At 42.3% G+C, this 21,022-nt stretch overlaps 1 protein-coding gene across 4 annotated transcripts in view; it reads right to left on the minus strand.

Annotated features, from left to right (window-relative positions):
- Positions 1-21,022, minus strand: part of FAM13A (family with sequence similarity 13 member A) — a 158,204-nt gene that overhangs the window by 31,763 nt on the left and 105,419 nt on the right. For all 4 annotated transcript variants that reach the window (XM_082236349.1, XM_082236348.1, XM_082236350.1 and 1 more), the window contains 5 exons: positions 14,752-14,811; positions 13,606-13,785; positions 4,009-4,195; positions 1,515-1,591; positions 606-648 (listed from right to left, as the gene is read on the minus strand). In XM_082236349.1, coding sequence (XP_082092475.1) covers positions 606-648; positions 1,515-1,591; positions 4,009-4,195; positions 13,606-13,785; positions 14,752-14,811 — 547 coding nt within the window. The remainder of the gene's footprint in view (positions 1-605; positions 649-1,514; positions 1,592-4,008; positions 4,196-13,605; positions 13,786-14,751; positions 14,812-21,022) is intronic.

Raw genomic sequence — 21,022 nt, forward strand, 5'->3', positions numbered from 1 at the left:
GGAAGGAACAGATTTTCAATTCTGGGGAAGAAAGTATTAAGGAGGGGAGGGCAAAATCCTCCAGGATTGGGGGGGGGGGGGAAACATATAGGAAAAAAACATCCACTTCATAGAAGCGAAGCAAGGAACACAAATTGCTCTCACACCACTGTGAGCTGATGGGTCACATGGAGCGTCTGACAAGGTGCTTTATGAAACTCCACAACAAACTAGGATGCTAACTTTCCTAACCTAGTAGAGTGGCAAAGAAATGAAGCATTTTTAAAGCACCATCCGTGTTGCAAACCTCACCACTGCCAATAGCTGACTTAAGGACCGAACAACAAATTACGTTTATTTACTTAAGCATATATATTCTGCCCTTCTGGTGCAAGAGCACCACTCTCAGGGCAGCTTACAACATTTTAAGCTGCAATTTTACAAAAACAGCAATATGTAAAGTAGTGAGCCAAGGAGACAGGATAAGCAATTTCATACAGAAGTTTCATCAGCAAGTAATCCAAACTGGGATTCATGGTTAAAGCGCCTTCTTCACTAACCAAGAGCTGCGTTTTGGTTTTTTTGGCCAAAGGATCAAATACGTCACAACAAATAAATACACTAACCTGAGGATGCCTTAACAAGTCGCTGTCACTTTCATTGTCTTTGCTGCAAAAGAGAAGAAATAGTTTGGCTCAAAAGTGTATCATAACGAAAGCTAGCAACAAGCTCAGCATTTTAAACAATGGCCTGGTTCACATTTCACATTAAACTATAATTAAAAACAAACCATAGTTTAAATGTGGATGAGCAGCATGATCACTTTGCTTTTCTCCAATTCCCGTTGTGCTGTGGACAAAACTGGCCAGAGACTCATTTGATGTGTTGTCCAAGCCTGGGCTTGTGCCTTGCTGTACTCCTAAAAATCCCCACAGTTGGTAATGAAGGTTTGTTCCTGGCTTATTGCTCAAGGTTTGCTTGGGAAAAACAAACCACGAGCCTAGATTTGGATAACTAAAGAAGTTAAGACTCTAGTTTGTTTCCTGGCTACTCATGAGCAGCAATATCAGAGAAGGAGCAGAGCAAGTACTTCACAGCGGTATGCGCCAGCATGCTGTTCATTCACATTAAACCATAGTTTGTTTTTAACTATGGTTTTGTGCAATGTGTGAATGAGTCCAATGACCATTACCACTATTGCTACACTTTTAAAAGGATGACTGAAAATATTTTGAGGTTCGGTACTTTAAAAACTAACTCATCCTCTTTAAAACTTACAAAACCAAGTCATCTACTCTTTAGAGACCTGAATGGAAAATATGAATAATCAACCAGCAAGGTAATGATTAATAAAGGCAAGTTCAAATCCATAAAATGCTGCAGAATTCTGCAGGCAATTTTAAAATCTCTATGTTCAAGAAAAGATGAACTACAGGGCTCTCAAAGTGGTTGTGTGCAACTAGTTTCAAAGTATAAGGAGATTCTCTAGTGTTGGGATTCACTGAAATCTTGGGCCTGAGTAATTTCCAAGTTACCTGTCTTCAGAAAACACTTCCATGTCATCTGGTCCTGTTTTGTCCACTGGTCTCAAGGAACCAAAAGTTTCCATTGCCTGTAAAACATCAAATATTAAGAAAACTGCTATGGATCATCCATTTTTAAAGTGGTAGCTGAAAGCATCTTTCATGCAATAATGAGCTTAGCATACACAACTCTTTGATATAAGTAGCAAAACGTCAATTACTATGAAGGTTCTTCCATGGGAAGGTTTGGGAGATGCAATTAATGGGAAAGCAAAAGATGAAATCAGATATAAATAGCTACTTATGACTACAAAGCCACAGTCTTTACTCATGATACTTCACCTTTCCAAACAGTCCCTTCTGCACAAGTCTCACTACAACAAACAGGCCACATTCAAACCATCACATCTCAACCTGTTAAGGTAAGATACACAGAGGCCTTTTGCTTCCATATGCAGCCCCTTGGCTCCTCCCTTTGCTGTGAGACTCAATTAAGCCAGGAAATCTCCTAATTAAGCCACAGTTTCCTGTTTCATTTGAACTGGGTGCAAAGGCTTGTTTTTGTGTGTTGTCTTAATAAACCAAGCTGTGATCTTTCAAACTGGACTACTGTCTCCCCATGGGGGCCCCATTTCTGGGTCATTCTCACCCCACTTTTTTTTCTTCCTTGCAAGAACTAGCCACTCATTCCATACCTCTCATAAGCACCCTGACTTGGTTGTCTCTTTGATTGTATAAGTACTATTGCATCCCCCTCTTTTTCCTTCCCATGTCCCTTTCTGGGGACACCTCCAGACACCCTTTTCTGTTAATTTGTCCTCATGATGCTATCGGGGCAGTCACACATGTTCTTGCTTTCAACACTCTTTGCACCTGCAGATGTTTTGGGGTGATCACACACCGCTTGATTCCAATCCGTGCATACCCTGTAACTTGCTGCTGAAATCCCATTCTGGTTTATTTCTCCCCACAACCCACTCTTTCATTGTGCTATTCCCCCTCTGGACAGCAATAATGTGGTAGCATCAGGGAAGCATCTCATAACAAACTAAAACAGAATAAACCCAGCACCGATGCAATATTATTATGCAAAGAACATGTTGCAGAAGACACCTGCGATACAATACCAGTCTGGGAAGACCCTAGGCCTTTGCACCAGGTGAGTGAGCAAGTCTTTTCTTTGAAATAATCACAAGTCACATCTGAAATATTTGCAAGCTACATGATTTCAGGGCATGGTCCAAAGGCCCATGCCTTAACTTGCTGTAGCTAAGCATTTTTGGGTCTGGTTGGTGCCTGGATGATCTGGGAACCACATGAACACCATGGCAGAAGCTACAAATGAAAGAAAATGATTTTTTTTAAGCTCTCCAATTCCAGTTTGGCAGCCCTAAAACCATTCATTGCCTTGCCTTTGCTTGCTCATTTATCCAAAGGCATAAGAAAGGCAACTGGAATTATGTATACATTTGCTTAAAAAGGAAGAAGGATTTCAAGATCCAAGCAGAACACCTTGTGCAAATCATAGCTGCGTAAGTGAGGGTTTTGGCAATGTAGCCGAAGAGAACCAGAGAAAAAAGTTTGCCATAACTCCAAAACTACAACATATCAAGCATTCAAAAATTGGTGGGCTTCCACACATTACACTGCCTATTTGTATATCCATTGATGGAAAAGTTTGGTTTCTATAGGATACAGGGCACAGCTGACGCCTGAATCTGCAGACAGAGGAGCCAGTCTTGTGTTGGCAATGTTCACACCTTGTCACTATGGACAGCCACCTTCCACTGCAAAGGTCAAAGAAGGATTTTCTAGCAAGCTGTGGCAGAGAAGCAACAAGCCGCAAAGAGCTTAATAATCCTGCCTTGTGATCACCCTCCAGCCTCTTCTCCGACGCCTGCTATTTGCCAACATATGCCGAGGCAATCAATAGTATTCTTGAATCAAATGTCATAGATACCTATATTTATCATGTTTCCAGCTCAAAAGGATCTGAAGTTATGGTGTGTGGGGTAGTCAAAACAATGGACTCATTCACATGCCAAGATAAAAAAAAAAACCTCCTTGTGTGTGGTATGGCCTTATGAATAGAAACTCAAGAATCTGCCTTATGCTGGACCACTTGTCCATTTAGCTATGTATCTTCTACACTGACTGACAGCAGCTCTCTGGGATTTCAGACAGAAGCCCTGCTTGGGGAGGGGCCAGCGATAAACCTGGGACTTTTTGAATGCAAAGCAGCTGCTTTAGCACTGTGGTCTTCCCCTAACATTTCAGGGGCTGGTTGGCCACACCTGGGAAACCCAGCCAGATGGGCAGGGTATTATTTATTTGTTTATTTTCTTCAACCATACACCCAAGTTGCTTCCTCAGCTGTCTGCATTCCTCCTTTCCTCTTCCTCCACCCATTACCCAGAATAGCAAGGGCTCAATAACAATTCAAAGTTTGCAGCCATTTCATAAGAAAGAGGGAAACAGCAGAAGTGACATTAACAGCTCTGCTTACCAGAGGACTGTCCTGGTTGTCATTAAGCTCAGAAAGTTTGGTGCTGGATTTCTGTCGCTTTGGTTTACTCCTTTCTCCGATATATCCGGAGCCGGCCTCTTGCAGTTTTTCTACTTCTTGAGCAGTCAGCATACACTCTTCAATGCTGCCAAATCCAGAAGGAATATTCTCCTTATTGATCACCTCCCTGAAGAAAGACATTGCAGGGTTACCAATCTGCTTCAGATGTTCTTAGAATATGCAGGAATTACGGGAAAATTTAAAGAGCCAAGGAAGGGGAAGGAGGGAAGTCAATGAATATGTATGATTACAAATGGTGGATACCGTATTTTTCACTCTATAAGACGCACCAGACCACAAGACGCACCTAGTTTTTGGAGGAGTAAAACAAGAAAAAAAATATTCTGAATCTCAGAAGCCAGAACAGCAAGAAGGATCGCTGCGCAGAGAAAGCAGCAATCACTCTTGCTGTTCTGGCTTCTGGGATAGCTGCGCAGCCTGCATTCGCTCCATAAGACGCACACACATTTCCCCTTAGTTTTTAGGAGGAAAAAAGTGAGTCTTATAGAGCAAAAAATACGGTATTTAATGATGGAAATGTATACTTGAAATTTATCAATAAAAATATTTTTTTAAAGACCAATCTGCCTCAGAGTGTTCATGAAAGCACACCAAGGTGTTGCCCTGAATTTGCACAGCTCTGGAAAAATTTCTGCGCTCTAGGCTTGTTTATAAGTTTCCCAAGTCTTCACTAAATGACATTTGCCCATAGGTAGTGACAAGTCTATCTCTAGTGGCCCCAGAGGATGGGTTTGAAGGCACATGGCATAGTAACCCACCTGAAGCTAAGCAGATCTGACCCTGGTCAGTGCCTTGATGGGAAACTTACTTGAGCTCCAGAGAGTAAGATATACATGAAAATACGAACAGTAAAAATAAATAAAAATAAGTTAATAGTAAAATTTGTAAACTTCCCTGGGGTAGATCAATGAGAAGGGCAAACAAGTCTGCCCTATAATTGCCAATGAAAGAGAAATCCATTGCAACAAACACAGTACATGCTGGCCCGTATTAATTTCTTTAATGTTCTGGTACAGACCACCTTGATTAAGAGGAATGGATGGAAAATAAAACTTCAGAATTTGGAGAAGCTCCCATCTCCCCCACTTTTTAAAAATTGCTCTATTCAAATAACTGTACACTTGATACCCAGATTTGCATTATTTTACCACAATTTTCTGCAAAGCAAAAAACAAGGGATTTGTTTTATTGGAATTTCCTTCACAAGCTTGTTTCCAATTTGTACAGATTATTACTTTGAAACATAATCTATTACATAATCAGATGCAATACATATCCACACATTAAACATGCAATTCAGCTACAACATTCATTAAAAACTTAGCTGCAAATCCTCTTGGTTTTTAATTGCTGGGACCTCCGCCCTCCAATAAAAAAGAAGTAGGTAAACTGGACCAATTCTATGCCTGTCAGTTATTTCATAGGACAAAATGTTTCGTGCCTATTAGCAATTAAAAGTGCATTAGTTTTCCGTAAACGGGAAAGCAGACTTGGAACACAGACAGCACAGCAGGTGTTTCTGCCAAGCTGTATGCATGTTCAAGAAGTGAGTATAACCACGTTGCTTCAGTCTCACATTTGACCAGGAGACACAGCAGAAGAAAGGCCAAAGAAAACACCCTAACGTAGACTTCTTCTTTTAGGCAGGGATGAGCAAAGAATCGGATAACTGTAGAGTTGGAAGGGACCCTGAGGATCATCTAGTCCAACCCCCTTCAATGAAGGGATAAGCAGCTGTCCCATACAGGAATCAAACCTGCAACCTTGGCATTATCAGCACCACGCTCTTAACCAACTGAGCTGAAAGATGCAGGTTCACATTTTCCCCTTCTGTCCAGTTTTCCCACCAGGTTTAACATTATCTGCGATCACTGGCAATGTGACCGAGTGGCCAGAGTCACATGCAATGCTAAACCATGGTTAAGAAGAAGAGCAGCCAACATCACAGCCTCTAGTTATTGTGGATGACAGCTCCCATCATCTGTGACCACTAGACTTGCTGGCTGGGGCTGACAGGAGTCCATCCCCCTCTGGAGGACATCATGATGGTTTTCCTAGTGGTTTAACATTACATGTGAACTGGACCAATGTCTACATAGGGCCTGATGTAGCAGACGCAACTATCCCCACAGCTAAGGGATTAGGAGAACTCTGCAGGGCTCTTTTTTCTCCCTGCCAATCCTTTTGGGGGCTCACCAGGACGCAGCTTGATGTCTGCAGTGTTAGCACATCAGCCTAGACTGAATGATGGCTGGCTCTGAAGAAGCGAGCAAGGAGTTCAATCTATCTATCTATCCATCTCTTTGGGAGCCTGCATATTCACTTGGTCTTGGCTTATGGTGTCGTGTAAACTAGGTTGGTATGTTGTTGCTGAACAGAAAGGATAGAAGTTTATCTGGGAATCTATCATGCCCAATTTGTACAGAGGTTTTTCATCAATGTATTTCCTGATCATGATTCCAAGTACCCCAAAGCAGGGCTTCTTGCTTACTACCCAACATTCTAAACCTGAACATCTCAACGTGGTGCCACTTCTGACGTTCTGCTTAAGGTCTGTGGTCAATCTTGCGAAGAGTTCACAAAACCAAAAGAATAAGCTCTGCAGAAATTCTGGCTTTTTACAGTTCACCACAATGGATTTTTTAAAAAATATTTTTTTAAAAAAAGGTCATGCTATAAACGGATCAATTTTCAGATGCCGCTCAGCTAAGGTTTCCTTCATAAGTTTATAGTCGGTCGGTGTGCAAATGAAAGGACTTGAGAGGCTGGAAGACAAGCAAAAAGGCAGATCTGCAATTCAATAGGAAGGCTGCACAGAGGTTGGGGACGACGACACCCAACCGCAGTGCTATATGCCGCTAAACACGTACGCCTGTACACTAGCCCATCTCTGACCTACTTACTTGAGAAGCATCTCAGCATGGCTACTAGTACAGGGAGAAACATTAAGACACTCTTGGGATTGGGAAACACCCCTGTTTTGCAAGAGGGCTTACATTTTGGGTTCACCTTTATAAAAGGAAACGTTTTGGTGGTGGTGGTTTTCCATTAATTTTTTACTTGCGGAAATTGATGCTACATTTCTCCCAAAAACGTAAAGGGAGGGGGGTGGAAATGTTTCCATCAGCTATGCACTGTGACAGCAACAAGGCAGAACATCACTTTTAATGCTCTTTGAAGCTGCTCTCTATCGCGGCAGTTCCCTGACCCATCTAAACCAATACTGTGTACTAGTACACGCTACAGATTTCAGGCTGAACACATAGAGAGGCAGAAATTGCAATCGTACGACTTCCGGAGGCGGCGCGAAGCAAGTAATGGCGGTCCTCTTTGCGCTGCGAAGAGGGGCTCCGCAGGAAAGGGTCGTTCGCTGCGGCAAAGCGACGACCCACTAAGAAAAACCACGAGCAGAGTGAGCTCGTGGCCGTGGGATCCGGCGGGCACCAAGAGCGACCCCCGAAACGAAGAAGGGACCCCGTAAGGGGTTCCGGAAGCGCGGAGGGGAAGCGGTGCTGTGGATTCATCGCTCTTTCTGCGGGAGTGAAGCCGCGCGGCTGTTACTGATGAGCGCCGACCTTTCTTCCTTCTACATTGGATTACAAATCAACTACTCGTGAGTAAGACTTACTCAAAATTGGATTACAAATTTATGAATTCGGCTGAAAGCGGGAGACGAGAAAAAGGAAGTCCGTCTCCCGACGATGCTTAGTGATCAAAGGCAAAGATCTGACAAGCTGGAAGCAGCACAGAGAGGTTTTAAAGTGAAAGACATCATACGTCTAGAGAAGTCGGAAATTGAAGGAGGCAAGTTACTCTTATTTTCTTGTTATTTTCTGTACCTTATCTGGGGACTTTCTCCTCTGCTAGACCTTTAAAAACTTTAAAGACTTTAAAACCCCCAGTCCCCGGACTTGCAGCGGGACAAAAGGCTACTTTGCGGATACATTTACAACCTGAAATGGATATTTAGAGGCATTACTGTTGGATACAATTAAACAACTGTACTTTGCACCTTTTAAGAAACTTGTGGCAACATTGTGAGAGCTCTGCCTGAGGGAAAAGGTCTTTTCCAAGGATTATTGTTAATTTACTTAACTGAAGGAACTTTAATGGCGACTGAAACTTTGTTTCTTCTTTCCTGAACTGTAACATCACTCCCTCTAGTGGAGTTTGGGATTTACAACTTTCTGGGAACCAACTTTGCTTTGTCTCTCTGTGGTTTGGCTGTTTACTCCAAGGCCTGTCTTTCCCATGAAACTTTTGACAGTTTGACCTTGAATCCAAAGACAGGTGTGGAATGAGTGACAGAGTGAAAACAAGAGCTGCGTCGAAGGCAGGGAAAGGCAAATTGACACAAACAACCCTGTTTTCTCAGGGACGTAGATCTTCGGTCCCTGCTGTTTTACAGACTGCACCCTCGCCAATAACTCCAGCTGAAGAAGCTGAACAATTAACAGGCGAGGATATGGCATCTGGAGGATCTAACACTTTGCTAGAGGAAATGCTACAACAATTCGCAATTTTGAATAAAAAAGTGGATGATCAAACTGCAAAAATTGACTTAGCCACATCCTCAATTACCAAACTTTCAGAACAGGTGGCTAAGCACTCACAAGATATTGGTAATCTAAACGACGTAACATCTGAAAATCGAAAATTGGCGGAGGCTGCGATTGGGAAAGCAGAGGCTGCAGCCAAAGGAGTGGAGGAACTGAAAGGAGAGGTAAGGCCGCTCCACAAACATATTACGGACCAGCAGGCCTACCTGTCTTTGGCGGAATTGCGAAACAGGGAAAATAATTTGAGATTACGCTCTATCCCAGAGATTGAGAAAGAGGATTTGATTGGCTTCTTAACGGCAGAATTTTCCAAATTCTGGGGTATAAATCAAGACACAGACTTCAAAATAACGACTGCATTTAGATTGGGAAGAGTTGCCGGGAAGGACAGGCCTAGAGACTGCTTGATTATTTTAAGGACTAAACAGGAGAGAGACAAGCTACTTGACTTACATTTTAACAAAGCACTTGTGATCCAAGACAGAAGAGCACAAATTTACAAGGATATTCCTAAACAATTACTGGATCTAAGAGCTAACTATACGGACCTAGCTGGACTTTTGAGAGGTAACGGAATACCTTACAGGTGGGAGTTTCCACAAGGTCTTTCGTTTAAATACAAAGGAAAGAAGATAAAAATCAAAACGAAAGAGGATAGCCAGAAGTTTCTACACGATCACGGAGAAGACTTACAGAAAGGAGCGGCAGCTATTTGGCCACCACCAGAGTTAGGAAAAGAGTTACCACCCTCGGATTCGGACAAGAAAGAAGACACCCAACAAGAGTAACAACAGATTGACACAATATGTCTCTGCAGCTGTATAGTTGGAACATTAATGGCGCGAATTCCCCTGAAAAACGCAAAAGGATCTTCCATATTTTAAAGAAAGAGAATCTGGATATAATTTGTTTGCAAGAAACACATGTGACCAGGCTACACAGGAAGGTGTTAACAAATAAAAGATTAGGCCAAGAATTTATCTCATCAGACAGAGTAAAGAAGAGAGGCGTGGTGATTTACGCCAAAGAGAATCTTTCACCAAAATTTTTGTTTAAAGATGAACAAGGAAGAATCCTGGCTATTGAAATTTCGACCCAAGGAGAAAAAGTTTTGATATTGGGAATTTATGCACCAAATGAGGGGAAATCAGAATTTTATAAGAAGCTGCATGAGACATTATTGGACTATCTGGACTATTCCAACATCATTATGATGGGAGATATGAATGGGGTTGTCTCTACTTTGATGGATAAGTCACAGAATCAGAACTTGACTAAAGATGGAAGACTACCAAAAACTTTTTTTGAACTAACTGACAATATGGATTTAATCGATCTATGGAGGACGAGAAACCCCCTAGGTAAAGAAGGAACTTTCTTTTCTGAAGCCCACCTGTCATGGACAAGAATCGACCAAATTTGGACAACTAGAGGGCTGGCACCTAAGACTACAAAAATAGAAATCTGCCCAAAGACTTGCTCCGACCATAACGCTTTGAAAATGGAAATGAGATTTACTACTGCCGATTCCTTCAGATGGAAAATGAATGACAACCTGTTAAGAGATCAAGAGATTGTAAAGAAGGCCCAAAAAGCTTTAAAGGACTATTTTGAAATCAACTTAAATACCTCGGTGGAAAAAAGAACAATCTGGGACGCGAGTAAAGCTGTCATGAGAGGGTTTCTGATACAACAGAATACGATTAAGAAAAAACTCTGGAATGGTAAAAAAGACAAGATATTGGAGAAGATAAGAGACGGTGAGAAAAAATTAAGATTGAATCCAAAATCAAAAGAGACTCTAAGAGAAATTAAATTCCACCAGTCACAATATGCGCAACTGATTAACCAAGAAGTGGAATGGAGAATTAAACAAATGAAACAAAGATCATTTGAGTCGGCAAATAAATGTGGGAAACTGCTAGCTTGGCAGTTGAAAAAAAGACAAAAATTAAATTATGTTACCAATCTAGAAGTTGAAGGAAAGAACATCCAGAAACCCGGAGAAATTAGAAAGTGCTTCCAGAAATATTTTAAAAAACTATACACACAAGGATCCGAGGATGTAGCCGAGATAGAACAATTTTTGAAAGAAAATGGCCTCTCAGAACTATCTCAAGAGAAGAGATCAATCTTGAATTGCAAAATAACACAGCAGGAAATTGAGGATGCCATTCAGAACATGCAGTTGGGAAAATCTCCAGGACCGGATGGACTCACCTCCAAGTATTATAGGACGTTAAAAGACTATTTGATACAACCATTAGAGGAGGTTTGCAACCAGATTATGGGGGGAGGAAAGGCACCAGATACGTGGAAAGAAGCATTCATCACACTGATACCTAAAGTGGAAACTGAAAAGACTCAACTTAAGAACTACCGCCCCATCTCACTCCTAAACGTGGATTACAAAATATTTGCGGATGTTTTGGCTAACAGATTTAAAAAAGTATTAAATGAAGTAATCCATAAGGACCAAGCAGGCTTTCTCCCAGGTAGACATTTGTTTGATAACACTAGGAATATTATCGATATTCTGGAACTTTTACAAACAAATATTAACACCAAAGCAGTGTTAATTTTTATTGATGCGGAGAAGGCCTTTGACAATATTTCTTGGAAATTTATGAAGAAAAACTTGGAAGGGATGGGAGTGGGAAGGGGGTTTGAGAATGGAATAGAGGCAATCTATTCTGAACAAAAAGCTAAGTTGATAGTGAATAATGTGGTGACAGAAGAACTCCATATTGAAAAAGGAACACGCCAGGGGTGCCCCCTATCCCCTTTACTGTTTATTTCGGTCCTGGAGGTTTTGCTGAACATGATAAGGGAGGATCGGCAGGTACAAGGAATACGGGTCGGAGCGAAACAATATAAACTGAAAGCATTTGCAGATGATCTGGTTTTAACACTACAGGAGCCAGAACCCAGTACAAAAAGAGTTTTGGATCTGATCCAGAAATTTGGTCGGGTGGCGGGTTTTAAGCTGAACAAGCAAAAAACTAAGGTGTTAGGGAAAAATCTGACGGCTATGGAAACAGAAGGGTTTCAGAAAGAGACAGAACTAAACATTGTTAAAAAAGTGAAATACCTGGGGGTGAATTTGTCTTCTAAGAATTTGAATTTATTTAAAGATAATTATGAGAAATGTTGGCTAGAAGTTAAAAAAGATTTAGAAATTTGGTCAAGACTGAAATTATCCTTGTTAGGCCGAATTGCAGCTATAAAGATGAACGTTTTGCCAAAGATGTTGTTTTTGTTTCAGGCCCTGCAGATTGTGGACAGAGTGGAATGCTTTGGAAAGTGGCAGAAGGATATTTCTAGGTTTGTCTGGCAGGGCAAAAAGCCCCGAATAAAGTTCAAAATACTAACTGATGCAAAAGAGAGAGGGGGGTTTGCCCTGCCGGACTTAAGGTTATATTATGAAGCGGCGGCCTTCTGCTGGATGAAAGATTGGATCTTACTAGAAAACACTGATGTCCTAGATCTGGAAGGCTTTAACAATTCGTTAGGTTGGCATGCGTATTTGTGGTATGACAAGGGTAAATCATATGGAATGTTTAAAAACCATATTGTCAGAAAAGCAATATATATGGTCTGGAAAAAATATAAAGACTTATTGGAGAGTAAAACTCCGAGGTGGATTTCACCAATAGAGGCCAAAGCTCGGAAAACAACCAATATGGAGGCATATTGGCCGAAATATTGGGAAATAATAGAAAATATTGGAGGTAATTGGAGACTGCAGAGCTTTGAAAAATTAAAGGATAAGGTGCAAAATTGGCTGCATTATGCCCAAATTAATGAGGTTTTTAAGTTAGACAAAAAAACAGGTTTCCAGGTGGAAAAATCGAAACTTGAGACAGAATTGCTTGAACCAAAGACCAAGTTATTATCGAGAATGTATAACTTGCTGCTGAAATGGAACACTCAGGATGAGACAGTTAAATCAGCAATGATAAAATGGGCCCAGGACATTGGTTATAATATTATGTCTGAAGACTGGGAAAGGTTATGGACCACCGGTATGAAATTTACTGCATGTAATGCTTTGAAAGAAAACATTATGAAGATGGTATACAGGTGGTACATGACCCCGGTTAAGCTAGCTAAGATTTACCATTTGTCCGATAACAAATGTTGGAAATGTAAGGAAGCTGAGGGGACATTCTTTCACCTCTGGTGGACTTGCCCAAGACTGAAGGCCTTCTGGGAAATGATCTACAATGAGTTAAAAAAGGTGTTTAAGTACACCTTTCCCAAGAAACCAGAGGCCTTCCTTCTGGGCATTGTCGGCCAGAAGGTGTTTAAAAAGGATAGAACCTTTTTTATGTACGCTACAACAGCAGCAAGAATTCTTATCGCCAAGCACTGGAAGACCCAAGATTTGCCCACACTGGAGGACTGGCACTCGCAATTGATGAACTACATGGAACTAGCCGAGATGACTGTAAGGATCCGGGACTTGGGAGAAGAAGCAATGGAGGAGGACTGGAAAAAATTTAAAGACTATTTGCAAAAGTATTATAAGTTATATGAAACATAAGATGTCGTATGATTGGGAACTTAGCTCCAGTAACGAAACTTGAATATTTATGAAATTTGATAAGATTTATGAAAGAACCAAGATTTAAATGGGTAAAAACGATATTATGGTATATTTTTAGAGTATATGGTGATCAAGAGATTTAAATCTAAACTGCAATTGAAAATACAAAGAAATACACGAAATAAGGGTATAATTTGCTGATAAATTTATTGTTAAGAATGCATTGTGCGGGGGACGGGGGAAGTCCAATGGAAATTTGAAATAAGTCATTGAAGTGGTCGTGTTTCTTTTCTTTTTTATTTCCTTTTTTCTTATCTTTTCTTTTTGTTTTTTGATTGTTCTGTTATTTCTGTAAAAAATGTAATAAAAATTATTATAAAAAAAAAAAAAAAGAAATTGCAATCGTACATATCTCTGTTCCTTCGGGCTTCATCCTGTTCTTTATGATGCCTCCGTCGCTGCCGGGCAGACACGTTTGAGGACGTGGATGATGTTCCCGACTCGGATTCTTCAGAGCTTTGACCGCCGGATCCATGAACATCAAAAAGATGTTGCTCAACTGCTGACCGGATTGTCTTTTCTAAGTATCTGTAAAACCAAGAAACAAATATGCAAGAAAGCAGAAGAATGTTAAGAATGATGGAGCTCCAAAAACGAGGGTAAAATCTCACGTGTAGATTTATCAAGAAGAACCTCTTCTAGCAGAACTTAGAAGGAAAAATTCTGCTACTGCAATCCAGGGCATAACCTGAAGGCATATGAGGCAGCAAACTTTGTTGAAGTAGCAAACACTACAAACAGTATGTACAAGCAAGGGTGCATATTTGAGATTTCTGTAACAGCTAAGGATGTCAAGGTGATGGAAAACTACCTGACATTCAGAAAACATCTTAAGGCGGCCCTATTCAGGGAAGCTTTTAATGTATGATATTTTAATGTTTTTTTGGTTTCTGTGGAAGCCGCCCAGAGTGGCTGGGGAAACCCAGCCAGATGGGCGGGGTACAAATAATAAATTATTATTATTATTATTATTATATACATTGCTTTAAGTGATCCTAAGAATGCAGCCTTGCTCAAGTACACAATCCTGCTGGATTGATTTTACCCTAAACTGAGGGATAGGAATACATTACATTTGGTCTAGAATTCTTTACCAGAAGCCTTGCAACCCAGCAGGCAGGAGGTAGTCCACCAGAAATTTATTAGTGGTCCATCAGTAGACCACTCTGCCCAACCTTGCACAAAATTCTTCCAAAGCACAGGAAGACCCACAAAATGTTTTAATCAAAGTGTCTCAAATGACATTACTGTATAGAATCACAGAATCGTAGCGTTGGACGGGACCCTGAGGATCATCCAGTCCGGCCTCCTCAAAGGTAAGGATGTCAACTAAAGCATCTGTGACAGATGTCCATACCTACAGGACAACAGCCTGAGCTAGCAAACTTTATCAAGGATACTTTCCTTGAGCTTTTGCAGAGTCAACAAAACACACGCGCACACATGTAACAAGAACAATTCAGAACCAAAGAAGACATAAAAGCAGACACTTACTCTCCAGTAGGAGGGAGGCTGCTGTTGCTGGTGCTGCTGCTGACTTGCGACACGTGAGCACTGCATGAAAGGAATTCAAAAGTTATATGCAAGTCTCAAAGAACATTAAGAAAAGCTGCTTAGAGAACCCCAGAGCTTTGCTTGAATTCTGAATGATCTGTTTAATGAATTAAAAAGGCCTCCCAAAATATAAGCACACCTTGGATCAGTTTCATGCATACATGCATGTAACTTCGATTTCTGTTCAATTGATGTCAGATGAAAAAGTCAACTGACTTCAGCGAAAGGCATCATAATTTTCTTTTCAACAAATTGTGGACTAGTAACATTTGGCAAATTATTTGCAAAGATGCCTTATTATCATGTGAAGAAAGAGAAGTGTATGCTTAGTTGCCAGGTTCTTCCAGTTTTATAAGACTATCCTTACGAGAAGCAACACATTATGCAAGAAATAAGGCGAGAATCGTCTGTTATTGTCAGCTGTGCATTTGAACTTACACTGTTTTATTTAAAGTAAGTCCCCCCCAAAGAACATTTTTCTTTTTTAGAAAACAAAATGCATCATATGAATAATCTGAACAATAATATAAAACTGATGAAACAAAACAAAATCAGTTCTTTAAAATTCAGAGCATCTCAAGTCCACACAGTATATTTGGGAGAAGAAAGATCTTTTGACAAAAGGAGTCCTGTTTGCTACAAAACAATTTCATCTTTGACCTGGTTCTTTTGACTTCAAAAAGATGTGTCGTCTTAGATACTTATTTCCCACCCCCCAATTTTATCTGTCAATTCATCAATCCTAGGTATTACCAGAGACATCATATATCTGTGGTGACAACTCACAAGTGCAAGTTACCACTTGGAATTTCATTAATCAAATGATGCAACATGTAAATGCAAATCAACTCTCAGACTGCAAACTCCTAAGCAGCAATGATTCAGCCACTATTTCTGACCAATCTGCCATGGTAAGAGTAGGTTAGAAACAACACGCAAACAAATTTCAGAGCCTCTCACAAATTTAACACGCAGCTTATAACACAATATGCACCTCTCAAAAATGATCAGCACAAAAAGAAGCAGACTGACTTTTTGAAAAGAACATGCATTTAACTTAAAGCAGCTAAGCAGATTTGCGATGGCAGATGCATCTGCTGCGTGTATTTCTTGTGAATACAGCCATACCTTAGTTTCCAAACAGCTTAGTTCTCAAACGTTTTGGCTCCCGAATGCCGCAAACCCGGAAATGAATGTTCCGGTTTGCGAACGTTCTTTGGAACCCGAACGTCCGACGGGGCTTCTGATTGAGTGCAGGAAGCTCCCGCAGCCAACTGGAAGCCGCGCCTTGGTTTTTGAGCGTTTTTGGAAATCGAAACAGACTTTTGGAACGGATTCTGTTTGAGAGCCAAGGTACGACTGTATTGCACAGTGAATAATGGGGAGATCAATTGGCAAACTACGTAATTGGGATGAAACACGCGCCCACCACTTGTTTACAGACACGTCCTCCCTTGCCTTCCTGCTTTGCACAGAAGGCACCTGTGATTGTGTGATCAATGCACCTGTTGACCCATGGCTTCAAGCAGCTGAGAGACCCTCCATGTATGGAAGGAGTATACCAGGTGCTAGGGGTAAACAGCAGGAGAGAGCTGCTGCCCTTATGCTTGCCTTGCAAGTTTCACATAAATGCCTTTCTGCCCATGAAGGCTGAACTAGGTGAATGGCAACTCTTTCGTTCCTAACGCAGATTCAGTCTCCTTGCACTGCTTCTTATCATGTGCCAATGTGGCAGGAGCACTGGTGTGTTTTGTGGTAAGTTTTCCTATACACCCTATTTGCTTAGGGTGATTTGTATTGGGAGAAACTTCGGTCTGCGCTGGGAAATTTTCTGAAGCATTATTATTATTATTATTATTATTATTATTATTATTATTATTATTATATTACTATTATTATTATTACGACTACCACCATTAATTCACTGCCTCCTAAACAACAGCACATTTTTAATAATGTGTGTAAATGCCTTGAGACAAAGGCATTTGAATACATTATTAAAAACGCTTAAAAGCACAAAAGCAAAACAAAAACATTTAAGACAAGACTAAAACCATAACTGGTAGACATACATTGCAAAAAATTATGCACCTGTTCTACCTCGAAAGGAATGCTACTCCACCCCACAGTAAAATCCCTACTGTGAGTTACTGCAGACCTGGCTTCTGAGATCTTTGGGGCTTGCAGGAGAAATTCTCCTGCAGACTTCAGTGATCTACTGTGTAGATCTACTGGATAAGGCAGTCTCTCAGGTAACCTGGTCCTGAGCTGTACAGGGCTTTCTATATTAGCATCAACACCCTGAACGTGGCTCAGCAGTACAAGAGCAGCTGACACAAATCCCACAAGCAGGGTGCTATGTGCTGTCAGTAGTTTGTCTCCACAAGTTTGTCCCCACAACCTAGCTGCTGGGTTCTGCATGAGCTGCAGCCTCTGGCGAAGGGTCACCTTGCATGGAGCACACTGCAGTAATTCGACTGTGAGGTTATCACTGCATGGGCAACTGTGCCCTAGAGAGGGGTCTAATTTAGCAAGTTTATATTAACAGACATCACTAAACGGAGCTAAAAACTGTGAAACTGCGTAGCCTACCTAATACAGTGGTACCTCGGGTTGCATACGCTTCAGGTTACATACACTTCAGGTTACAGACTCCGCTAACCCAGAAATAGTGCTTCAGGTTTCAGGATGAGAACAGAAATCGTGCTCCGGCGGTGCGGCAGCAGTAGGAGGTCCCATTAGCTAAAGTGGTGCTTCAGGTTAAGAACAGTTTCAGGTTAAGTACGGACCTCTGGAACAAATTAAGTACTTAACCTGAGGCACCACTGTACTTATTTGCAATTGGCATCCGTTCATTGTTCCTAATGGACTTACAACGTTGGACATTTTCTGTGGAAAAATAAGGCACTCGGGAAATTTTCTGCCTCGTGTCACCGGCCTGAAAGCAGCCACATGCCCAATTTACCAGATACAACAATGCACATGATTTCCCTAGGCGTAAGTGATGCCACGTAGGACAATACTGAATGGGGTAACTGTGTCCCTGAAGGACCAGGTGCGCAGCCTGGGAGTCATTTTGGACTCACAGCTGTCCATGGAGGTGCAGGTCAATTCTGTGTCCAGGGCAGCTGTCTACTGGCTCCATCTGGTACGCAGGTTGAGACCCTACCTGCCCGCCGACTTGTCTCGCCAGAGTGGCGCATGCTCTAGTTATCTCCCGCTTGGACTACTGCAATGACCTCTCCGTGGGGCTACCTATCATCGTCAAAGTTTGGTCTTCCCAGGAAGCGAAAACACAGCCTGATGCGGGGCCTTGTCTTCGGAGCAGCTCTCTGAACTGGGAGGCAAGGTCAGGTCTGAGACGTGCAGGAGTCCTGTCTCTCCGCCTCCTCCATTCCGCTGACTCAGCTTTGCAGATAAGAGGGGCCATGTGACATGTTACTGAGGTTCAGAGCCTGACTACAGTATTCATAAACCAAGTTGTTATGAGCTTAAAACATTTCGTTGGGCTTGATCCTCTTATCGGCAAGAGAATTAGTTCGCCCAGCTGGCTGGCCTGCATGTGTGCAAACAAAAACGACATGGTGTCGCTGAGGGAGGCAGATACGCCGCGAAATGCAAGGCTCAGCACACCACCCTAATGGACACTTGCTAAACAAGTAAACGCTTCCAGCGTCCTGCTTCTCAAACAGTTTGTCTCCGGTGTGCTTCTTCAGACTTACCGCTAAGGATTCCTGCTAGTACTTTCTAGTACAGTCATACCTCGGGTTGAAGTCGCTTCAGGTTAAGCCTTTTCGGGTTGCGCTCTGCGGCGACCCGGAAGTAACGGAGTACATTACTTACGGGTTTCGCCGCTCATGCATGCGCAGATGCTCAAAATGACGTCACACACATGCGCGGAAGCAGCGAATCGTGACCTGTGGATTGCATTCACTTCAGGATGTGAACGGAGCTCCGGAATGGATCCCGTTCGCATCCAGAGGTACCACTGTAATGTGTGAACCCCTCGCTGCTACCCAGAACAAGTTGGGTTAGTCTAGAAAGAAGCAGTCTATTCATCAGCCAAAGCAGAGACGGGCGGCATTCTTCTAATGCAAAGCTTGCTGGGTGACCCTGAGCCGGTCCCATGATCTCAGCCCAAACTACCTCACAGGACTGTTGTGAGGATCAGAAGGGGATGAGAACTATCTAGGTCACCTTGATCTCCTTGAAGGAAAGGTGGGGTACAAATGTAACAGAGAAGAACTGCTGGGATAGCTCACTTGGTACAGTGTGAGAATCTGAATCTCAGGGTTGTGGGTTCCAGCCCTATGTTGGGCAAAAGAGTCTTGCATCGCAGGGGGTTGGACTAAATGACCCTTGTGGTCCCTTCCATCTCTCTTACGATTCTATGATTCTAAGAAGAAGAAGAAGACCAGGGCTTCAACTTAGGACAGACCTCCAGGTCTTGCCAAAGCAAGGCCTAAAAACGAGTTAAGGCGCTAGTCCTTAGGATTCTTTTATTTATTTGTGGTCCAGCCTTACAGGGTCAGGTGTACAAGGATACACTTCACCCAGAGCAAAACCCGGGTTTGCCACTAAATATTTATTTATTCAGGGGAAGTAATAGTGCCACTGTATTCTGCTCTGGTCAGACCTCACCTGGAGTACTGTGTCCAGTTCTGGGCACCACAGTTCAAGAAGGACACTGACAAACTGGAACGTGTCCAGAGGAGGGCAACCAAAATGGTCAAAGGCCTGGAAACGATGCCTTTATGAGGAACGGCTAAGGGAGCTGGGCATGTTTAGCCTGGAGAAGAGGAGGTTAAGGGGTGATATGATTTGTTTAGTCGTTTAGTCGTGTCCGACTCTTCGTGACCCCAAGGACCAGAGCACGCCAGGCACTTCTGTCCTCCACTGCCTCCCGCAGTTTGATCAAACTCATGCTAGTAGCTTCAAGAACACCATCCAACCATCTCATTCTCTGTCGTCCCCTTCTCCTTGTGCCTTCCATCTTTCCCAACATCAGGGTCTTTTCCAGGGAGTCCTCTCTTCTCATGAGGTGGCCAAAGTATTGGAGCCTCAGCTTCACGATCTGTCCTTCCAGTGAGCACTCAGGGCTGATTTCCTTCAGAATGGAGAGGTTTGATCTTCTTGCAGTCCATGGGACTCTCAAGAGTCTCCTCCAGCACCATAATTCAAAAGCATCAATTCTTCGGCGATCAGCCTTCTTTATGGTCCAGCTCTCACTTCCATACATCACTACTGGGAAAACCATGGCTTTTACTATACGGACCTTTGTTGGCAAGGTGAAGTCTCTGCTTTTTAAGATGTTGTCTAGGTTTGCCATCGCCTTTCTCCCAAGGAACAGGCGTCTTTTAATTTCGTGACTGCTGTCACCATCTGCACTGATCATGGAGCCCAAGAAAGTAAAACCTCTCACTGCCTCCATTTCTTCCCCATCTATTTGCCAGGAGGTGATGGGCCCAGTGGCCATGATCTTCGTTTTTTTTATGTTGAGCTTCAGACCATATTTTGCGCTCTCCTCTTTCACCCTCATTAAAAGGTTCTTTAATTCCTCTTCACTTTCTGCCATCAAGGGTGATATGATAGCCATGTTCAAATATATAAAAGGATGTCACATAGAGGAGGGAGAAAGGTTGTTTTCTGCTGCTCCAGAGAAGCGGACACGGAGCAATGGATCCAAACTACAAGAAAGAAGATTCCACCTAAACATTAGGAAGAACTTCCTGGCAGTAAGAGCTGTTCGACAGTGGAATTTGCTGCCAAGGAGTGTGGTGGAGTCTCCTACTTTGTAGGTCTTTAAGCAGAGGCTTGACAACCATATGTCAGGAGTGCTCTGATGGTGTTTCCTGCTTGGCAGGGGGTTGGACTCGATGGCCCTTGTGGTTTATTCCAACTCTATGATTCTATGATTTATTAGATTCATATGCCGCCCTTCATCAAAAGATCTCAAGATAAAAATACACGATAAAAGTACAAAAGAGATAGTCAAAACAGAAGCAATGAAACAATAATGCCCCCCTCCCACAAACACATTTAAAAGGCCATAGAGTATTAATCAGCGAAAGGCCTGACACCTAAAGATATATAATGAAGGTGCCAGTCTTGCTGGGGAGAGCATTCCACAAATGGGAAGCCACTGCAGAAAAGGCCCCATTCTCGTGTTGCCACTCTTCCGGCCCCGTGTGGAAGAGGCGCACAAAGAAGG

Source organism: Podarcis vaucheri, assembly GCF_965113315.1.
Source record: "Podarcis vaucheri genome assembly, chromosome: 9".
Taxonomy (NCBI): Eukaryota; Metazoa; Chordata; class Lepidosauria; order Squamata; family Lacertidae; genus Podarcis; species Podarcis vaucheri.